Source organism: Halichoerus grypus, chromosome 5 (assembly GCF_964656455.1).
Source record: "Halichoerus grypus chromosome 5, mHalGry1.hap1.1, whole genome shotgun sequence".
NCBI lineage: Eukaryota > Metazoa > Chordata > Mammalia > Carnivora > Phocidae > Halichoerus > Halichoerus grypus.
In genome coordinates, this window is record NC_135716.1 from 17000419 (window position 1) to 17010168 (window position 9750).

General features: G+C 36.1%; 1 protein-coding gene across 1 annotated transcript in view; it reads left to right on the forward strand.

Moving 5' to 3' along the window:
* ATAD2 (ATPase family AAA domain containing 2) overlaps window positions 1-9401 on the forward strand; it is a 72971-nt gene extending 63570 nt beyond the window's left edge. Inside the window, exons 23-28 of the mRNA XM_036108370.2 lie at window positions 2039-2161; window positions 2288-2431; window positions 3910-4305; window positions 6169-6302; window positions 7554-7682; window positions 8500-9401. Coding sequence (XP_035964263.2) covers window positions 2039-2161; window positions 2288-2431; window positions 3910-4305; window positions 6169-6302; window positions 7554-7682; window positions 8500-8544 — 971 coding nt within the window. The 3' untranslated portion in view covers window positions 8545-9401. The remainder of the gene's footprint in view (window positions 1-2038; window positions 2162-2287; window positions 2432-3909; window positions 4306-6168; window positions 6303-7553; window positions 7683-8499) is intronic.
* Window positions 9402-9750: the final 349 nt, after the last annotated feature.

Sequence of the window (9750 nt, forward strand, 5' to 3'; positions counted from 1 at the left end):
CTTTATGCCAGGTGATACAAACATTTTACATTCACAGTGGCATTTAGAACAAAATGAAGTTAGAGGTTAAAAAACATATTCGGGGTCATACTGCCAGGAAGTGGCAGAAGCAGAATTGGAATGCAGGTTTCTTTGACTGCAGCATACCTGTATTTACAATTCCTTGGTGTATCCTCTAATGAGACACAGAATTGCATAACAATTTAGCTTCTTTCCTTTGTTTATCAGTGCTCTTTCTCCAAGTGGAAAATAAACATTCTGTAATAAAAAAGATTTGAAAACATTTTCTCAGAGCCTGGAGCCTGACGTGGGGTTCCATCCCAGGACCCTGAGATCATGACCTGAGCCAAAACCAAGTGGACACTTAACTGACTGAGCCACCCCAGCACCCCGACTTGCTAATAATATTTTAAAAACTAAGCCCTCTAGATTTATTATGGTGATCAATTCATAACATATATAAATGTTGAATCACTGTGTTGTCCAGTTGAAACTAATATAAGTCAACTACGCTTCAATAAAAATGAAAACTAAGTCCCCCATTTCCTCTCTCCAAAGGTGGACATTGTTAAGTTTGGGGATCTTTTTAGACCTTTTCTATACATATACCTATTCTGTCCTCACCTATGCAATCTATTAAAAAAAATAAAATTTATAAAGTAAGGATTTTTTTAATAATATATTTGTTCATATATATAATGATATTCAACTTGATACACTTATTCTGTTATCCAAAAATATTTTTCTTCAGTGCTTCTTTTTCCTAGCTTCCTATTTTTGTTTTGTGGATAGTGTCCTTAACTCTCTCAGTGGATAATTTTTTTTAATAGTCCTGTTTGCTATGTTAACTCTCTCCCCCAGTACATTGGCTTTCTGTTTTCTAGTTGGTAGTGTTTATAAATTAGACCGATTAGCATAGGGACCTACTGAGAGTTTCTTCAACAATTGAAAAGCTCACTGTTCTGCTTCCAGTCCTCTGCCCTCTCCTCCCCTAGGCTTTAACCTGTAGTTCAGGGTTCTGTAGGTTAACCCTGGGGAGCAGGCTACCAACCTGAGAACACCCCTAATTGTAGAAAGAAGGAAGCATTTACCCTGGATGCTGAGGGCTTTTTCTGTATCACTACAGTCAGGCTGCTGCTACGTCTCCTGTCCACGGTGACAATCTAAAACTACTTTAGACCAGTGGTATGCCTGCCGCGGGCAGTCAGCATCTCCTAAAGGGCTTGTTAAGATGCCGCTTGCAGGGCCCCATTTCCATGGTTCCTGATTCTGTAGATGTAGGGGAGGACGTGAGAATTTACATTTCTGACAAGTTTCCAGGTGACACGGATGCTATCACACTTGGGGAACCAGTGCTTAGGCTTTTGCCTTTGCCCTTCTTTGGGCCCAAATGCCATGTTAGAAATCCCCTGAAGAATCCTGATATTCTAGCTATTGCTGCCAACTCCCACCTGGGTGTGAATATTACAGCCTACCTCCCTGTGAGGGAACTGATCCAGTTGTTCAAGCAGTTTTACATTCACTTATTATCTGCCCTCTGCCTCAGAGAATATTCCAGTTTACGGTGCTTGGATTCTGAGTATAGGGACTTTTCCAGTGTTTCCTGTGTAAGGTTGCTATTTAATTGTCTGTTTAGTTTCTGTGTCAATGCAATAACATCCTTTCTATCTTCTAAAATTCTTTTACATCTCTGGCTCACTAACGACACCGATAGCCTTTCTTGCTGTTTTTGTTGTTGTCATGTTGTCGTATAGTCTTGCTGTTGATTGATTTTTTTTTTCCCTGATATTTCAAGGGGGGCTAGATAGGGCAGAGCAATAAAATTGTTTAGGTTTAGCCTGCTGTATTGAGTCGGATGTCCAGAACATTAGATTAACAGCAAAAACAGAATAATACAATTCCAGTAACATTTACTATTCATGGTAAAAGTAAAAAAGGAATTTTAATGACTATAATCTTAGCCCAACATGTTGAGCTTATTTTTGGTAAGTTATTGAAAGGAGAGATTTTAAAACTGAATTCTTTCTTCATTTGTCAGATCGTCTGATTAGGCATAGAGCCTGTGCTTTAAGAGATACGGCCTATGCAATAATTAAAGAAGAACTTGATGAAGACTTTGAGCAGCTTTGTGAAGAAATTCGGGAATCTAGAAAGAAGAGAGGTAGGAAAATGATTTAGCATCAGAAAAAAGATGCCTCTGATGTAGTGTATTGAGTCCTTTTCATTAACCCTTCATGTAATTTTGAAATCTGGACATTTGACTTGATATCCCATGTCTATTTATAAGGTTGTAGCTCGTCCAAATATGCCCCATCTTACTATCATGTGATGCCAAAGCAAAATTCCACCTCTGCTGGTGATAAAAGATCAGATCCGGAGCAGAATGAAAAACTCAAGACAACCAGTACTCCTGTGGCTTGCAGTACTCCTGGTAAGTGCCCTTGGGTAACTTTTACTTATGAAACTGGCCTTTATTTTCTACTGATGCCAGTTACTTTCTCCTTAGTTTCCTCTATATCGTTGTGGTAAATTACCTTGATTTTGTTAATGTTAAGGCAATTTTGCATTCTTGAAATAAATCCAGGTTTATAATGATATGCCACTTGCAGTCCCAGCTCACCTTCATCTAACTGCGGATTGACTGATTTGAAATTGATTTTCATTTCTATAAATTCTAGTCTATTTCCTCTTCCTCCTTATTCTTAGGGTGTAACTCCAGAGGGTACTAACCCAGAGCCCATGGGTTTTCCCAAGGCCTCCCATCCTTGGCAGGCTCTTAATTCTAGTTTTTGTTCTTTAAGCCCTATGAATGTCCCAACTCTGCTCAGCATCTTAGACTCTCAGTTATTCATTTGTTTTTCCAGATTCTGGTATCATAATTCCTCGGTGTCTTGTTAGATCTCAGATGCTTTTAAACAGAATTTTTAAAATTCTGTGTGCTTGTGTGTGTGTTTGTTGCGGGGGTTGGAACATTACCTTATTGTATTGCGTGCTTGTCCATCCTGGGGTAAGTGATTTGAGATAGAGTAAGCCCTTCTTTTGTAAAAATGGGAGACAGCAGCTGGGAAAGGGAGGATGAGAAGGCAGACAAGCAAGAGATCTGTACACCAGCGGCTCTGGGTCACATCAGCTTTGGGCAGGTATGTGTATGGAAATTGGGGACATGGACAGTGTCTCCTTTAGAACAGTCCATCCCTAGCTGTACACCCAGCAGGATTGCGTACATTATGTTCACTGAAAGACATGTACAAGAATGTTCTTAGAACCAGTATTTATAATAGCCCAAAACTGGGAGCAACCCAAATGCCCACCGACAATAGAATGGGAAAATACGGATTATTATACAACAGTGAGAATGACTAAAATTCAAGCACATGCAACAGTATGGACGAATCTCCCAAACAGAATATCACAGTGTAGTTATTCTGTATCTGATCCAGGCAGAATGTTTCAGCTCTGTATAGCTTAGTTTTCTTCATCTGTAAAACAGTGTTGATAATGGTAGCAACCCTGATCCGGTGAAAGTGAAATTTCAGGGGGTCAGTACACAAAGAGCTTAGAAGAGTCCCCACCATGTGGTGAGCACTCAGTAAGTGTAGGCCATTTTCTCCAGTTCATCGCACAGCGATTGTTGTTATGGGGTCATCATACAGTTCATATCATTGCCCTCCTTAAAATTATTCGAGATAAAATCCAAACTCTTTATAGAAGGACACGTTATTGCCCACTTTCTGGCTTCTTCTCACAGTACTCTCTACCCTTGTTTCTGTGTTCCAACCATAAAAAACTACAGCAGTTTCTCAAACTCTCTACCCTCTTATATCTCAGGAGGTATTTTTCACTCATTTACTTAGACTTTAGAAAATTGTTGAATGTTCTTTTAATCCTTTTTCTTTAAATTCTTTGAAGCTCAGTTGAAGAGAAAAATCCGCAAAAAGTCAAAGTGGTACTTAGGCACCATAACAAAACGAAGGAAGATTTCACAGGTGAAAGATGAGAGCCAGAATGTCACAGATGACAAAATTGAGAGTGATACAGAGGAAAATCAAGATACAAGTGTAGACCACAATGAGACTGGAAACACAGGAGAGTCCTCAGTGGAAGAAAATGAGAAGCACCAAAATGCCTCTGAAAGCAAAATAGAATTGGGGAATAATAATTCAAGTATTTGTGGTATTGAAAATGAACTTGAAGAATCTGGGAAGACCCCAGCATGCACAGAAGTGAAGAAAGATAAAATTGTTTGCAATGGAGATGCTTCTGGCTGTCAGATAATAGATATTTCTGATGAAAATGAAGCAAAAGGTAAGTCTTTCTCAATTAAAGCAACTTACTAATTTTAATTTTAAAAGATGTTTTGGGGCACCTGGGTGGCACAGTCGGTTGGGTGTCCGACTTGGTTTCGGCCCAGGTGGCAATCTCAGGGTCGTGGGATGGAACCCCACATCGGGCTCCGTACTCAGCTCAAAGTCTGTTTGGGATTCTCTTTCCCTTTCCCTGTGCCCCTCCCCACTCACTCTCTCTCTCAAATAAATAAATCTTTAATTAATTTATTTATTATTATGTTATGTTAGTCACCATACAGTACATCATTAGTTTTTGATGTAGTGTTCCATGATTCATTGTTTAAAAATCTTTCACTCAAAGTTTTTAAATGACTAATTACCATCTCAGTTTATTCCTTTTCCTTGTCTTTCAGAATGCAGGTGTTAATTAGGAAAAATAGCAATTTCTTTACTTAATAACTGTTGATCTTGTAAATCACTATTGTTAAAAGCACAGTGTGGCATCACATAGACCTGGATTTGAACCCTAGTCCTCTACTTAGTAACTTGTGAGCTTGGGCAAGGTCTTGACCAGTCAGTCTCCCTTTTCTCTTCTGCAATATTGGGGTAGATAGTGGTCGGGTAATGAAATATTTTGAAACTTGAATAAAATAATCCATCTAAAGCACGTAGCAAAGTGCTTGGCTATACAGTTTTCAAAAACTGGCAGGATACCCTCTTCTTTTTAAGCAAAATCAGCAGTTTTCTGTAATTCTGGCTGAGTGATATAGAACAAATGTTACTATCATTGCTCTATTTCTATTAGGGGTTAAGTCCAAGATTATTTATATTTATTCTAATGATCCTTTCACCAAAGTTTTTCATTTAGAATTGTCTTCTATCTGGATCTTCTTGGATCTTTAGCAGTAGATTTGTTTGGGTTTTGGAAAAGTCAAACATTATTTAGTCTTACAAAGCAAAAAGAGGGATAACAGTTAAAAAATTCATTTTGGTCAAAAACAAGTATTGAAGATGTTCATGAGACTTTTTTTTTTTTTTTTTTCAGTGTCATAAACTGTAGGCAAATCTTTTTCAAGGACTTCCTTGAAATGAGTTCTAGTGTGTTTGAGTAATCATAGCAGGATAGACTAGGATATAGCCTTTTCAATGTGGATATTTTAAATGTTAATCTCTGGCTATATAATGTAGTATGTTTTGTTTGGGTTCAGAATTGTTTTATTTTTCTTTTATCATCTTTTTTTAAAGAACACTATTTAATGGGGGATAGGTACTTGTTTACATATCAACAGATTTGGGTTCTTGTTCTGGCTCTTAACAGTTAGGTAGTTGACCTTAGAAAAAAGTCCCTTCACCTCTCTTGGCCTCATTTTTCGTATCTATCAGTGAGTAGATTATTCTAGATCAGAGATAGGCAAACTTTTTCTGTAAAGGGACATACAGTAAATATTTAGTGGTACAATCTCTGTCCCAACTACTCAACTCTGTTAGAAAAGCCACATTGACACACATATGTAAAATGGGCATGGTTGTGTTCTAATAAGACTTTATTTTAATCAGTAGGGCAGATTGGGCCTATGGGTGGTAGTTTGCCACTCCTAGATTACTGAGGTCCCTTCCAGCTTTTACATTCTAGGACTCTCATGCCGAAGTAATCTTGTGCAAAGGATCCTGCTGAGGGTCCTTTGAAATACTCCATTTGAGAAGTATTTCTCTTTCTTTTTTGAGAGTAGAAGTGGCAGCATCTTAATCTTACAGCAGAGCCAATAAACCAGAGTTGGTGTTTGTGTTTTAGTAAATATGTCCTGCTATTTAATCTGCCTAATATTTCTTTTAAACTTAATGTCTGTGAACCACATAATAGTTATTTAACTTTTCATTCTAGAAATGTGTGTTCTGCGAATGACTCGAGCTAGACGTTCCCAAGTAGAACAACAGCAGCTCATCAGTGTTGAAAAGGCTTTGGCAATTCTTTCCCAGCCTACACCCTCACTTGTCGTGGACCATGAACGATTAAAAGTATGTAAATTGAAATCATAATGCTTTCGGTGTGCAGATTAGTAACAGAACCCACCAAAAATGGACTTGTGATAGTACATTGTGTCAATTTGACATGCAATAAATAATGATCTTTTATAAAAGGGTGAACTTGGTATAGAATAACTTTCATAAAAGCAGTGTTTGGAGGTGGCTAATGTGTTGATATTCTGGTTTGTAACATACTTGTCTGCATTATTGATCCTATACATTGTTTTGGGTTTTTTTTTTAAGATTTATTTATTTATTTAGAGACAGAGGGCAAGCATGGGGGGTAGGGAGAGGGAGAGAATCTCAAGCAGACTCCCCGCTGAGCATGGAGCCCGTCACAGGGCTCAGTCTCACAATCCATGAGATCCTGACCTGAGCCAAAACCAGGAGTCAGATGCTCAACCAACTGAGCCACCCAGGTGCCCGTATACATTGTTTTCTGACCATCATCAGTGACCAATTTATTTGGTTTTTATTCAACCATAATGGCTTTTTTTGTTGTTGTTGTTAACTGAGAGGTAATGGCATTTCCTTGTAGGGCCAGACTTAAAGGATCACAGAACTCTAGTGAGTCCACTTCAGTCATTAAGAAAAAGAACTGGGCGCCTGGGTGGCTCAGTCTGTTAAGTGTCCCACTCTCTGTTTCGGCTCAGGACATGATCTCAGGGTCGTGAGATCGAGCTCCACGTCGAGCCCCACATTGGGCTCTGCGCTCAGCGTGGAGTCTGCTTAAGACTCTCTCCCTCTGCCTTGTGCCCCTCGCTCACTCGCTCTCTCTCTCACTCTCTTCCTCTAAAATAGATAAATAAATCATAAAAAAAAAAAAAAGAACTGAAGTAGTGAGGTGGTTCATCATTTATGTACTATCTCTTGTTTCACATTATAATGTACTTGCATTGCCATAAAATACCCTGCAAAAATGTTGCTTTTTTTCTTATTAATCTAGTTTGAGGTTATATTTTAATTTGTCTGTAGAGATTTATGGCTAAAATTGAAATTGGCCACCTCCTCAGCTATAGTTTTTAGGTTGGGAGTTACCCAGGGCAGAGGCCAGGATCCTAGAACGATGGTGAAGTGAACTACCGGTAAGTATCAGAGCCACTTTCAGAGGCCACCATGTCTCATCAAGTAATTGGTCTGCCCTCTTCTGGTTTATATGCTAAAAATTCCCCAAATCTTCAAAATTAAAATATCTCACGGAATTTATCTCTCACATATGTAAACACTCATGTTTTCTTTTAGAATCTTTTGAAGACTGTTGTTAAAAAAAGTCAAGAATACAATATTTTTCAGTTGGAAAATTTATATGCAGTAATCAGCCAGTGTATTTATCAGCATCGCATGGACTATGACAAAACAACACTTATTCAGGTAAGCTAATCTATATAAGAAATTATAAGATTATAAGAATTTTTAAAGACCATTTTTTAATATATGGACTATGGATTATTTCTATATACAACTAAGTTCTATACTTTTTGAAATCTAGCACTTCACTAGTTTGTGTTTCTTCAATAAACATTGGAACTGTAGTATCAGTAGATTGAAAAATCTCTATTTTGTGTGTGTATTAATGAAGATACATAGCTCTTTTTCAAGATAGCCTTAAGATAGACCTATGTGTCTTTACTTAATCTTGCTTTATAGTGGGCATTAGTACTAATTTTTAAAAATAGATACTGGATGGTAACAATATAGTATATATCTATAACAATATAGTATATCTATAATAAATCTATTTACCATGTATCTATAGTATAATGTATCTATTAGGAGGTACATACTGATGTACCTACTAGTATATAATATACATAGTAATTAGTATATCTACTAAGTATACTGTGGTACCTACATAGTACGATAGGTATGTAATATTAGTACCTATAAAATACAGAATATTAGTATCTAGAAATACACTAGTGCCTTGATTATAACTGTTTGAACTTAACATAAGATGACTGCATCTCAGACTTATTTCAGAGGGATTTAAATAATGAAGTCCCATTGGTGATATCAGTTTAGGTGATAGTCTTAATCCTGAACTAAATTTCTATTTTCTCTCTCAGATATATACATGAGTTAATAATATTCTTGAGGTTGTTGATGTAAAACAATAGCAATAGAGTAATGTTTCTTTAACTTTTTTCATACTGAAAGTTACTATTTTTCCTTTTTACCCTTTATCTAGAAAATGGAGCAAGAGGTAGAAAACTTCAGTTGTTCCAGATCATGATGCCATGGTATCAAGTATTCTTTATATTCAGTTGCTATTTAATTCACTTTTGTCATGTCCATATAAGTGATACAAGATGAAATCCTGCATCTTTAAGGAAAAGATTAAAATAGTAAATAAAAATATTTAAACTTTTCTGGTATTTATGTACATGTGTAAGATAAATTACAGAGATGACTGATAAATATTTGAAATTTGAACAAGGCACTGTAGTAATAGTAATTCTGTAGTGTATCAGTAGTTGAAGTATGGCCAACTCTTAATAAAAGTTATTTTAATAACTAATGTTTTATGGCACTTAAGAGTAATTAGTGACATTGACATTTTTTTGTTTTAAGCACTTTTAACGTTTTTCCTTCCTAAAAATATTTTCTTGTATCAGACTAGAAACTTACTTAACCATCGTGTCTTTGTGTCTTTGCCATCCTTTTGTTCTTTATTTTTTTCAATGCCCATCTCCTATTTGCCTTTAGCTTTCTATCCCCATTTACTTAAAAGCCAGGGTTCAGGTCATTTGTGGGAAGGCCCTGAACAACTTCTGTACTTGAATGCCAAAATTTAGATAAACATTTTTATAATTCTAATTTGGGTTAATAAAGATTTTAAATATTTTTTTGGTTTATTTTTATGATTATACACACAGCAAATGTATTAATATCTACTTTGTTCAATATCTTTTTAATAGCACAAAGGTTTTATATTTGAAAACTCTATTATATCTTTCTAAATTTGTGATTAGGTTGTATTCTATAGATAGTTTTTATATACAATTATATAAATATAAATATTATAAATTTTGTATTAATGATACCAAAAATACATTTCTTTCTTAAAAGCAATAAAATCATTCACTGCCATGCATGTTCTCTTGTTTTGTTTTTTTACAAAGACATTCTAATATTAGTTTGTAAAACAGTTGGAAACTTCCTTCAAGGGAATAGGAGATAACGATCTCATATGAGAGATTCTGGATTCTAAAACAGTTTCCGAGTTGAGTTGCCTTTTGTTGTTGATTTATCTGGATATTGTATTTAAAGCCTTATAAAACCCAGGAATTTAGATCCCTTAACGAATAGATATCCTCTTATATAATGCACAAAGCAATGCCAGTCACTGAAAAAATGTAAAGCAGTATATGTTTTTGCACTTATGTATACACACATACTCATTTTTACTGAAGCTTATTATAACTCCAGATACATCTTT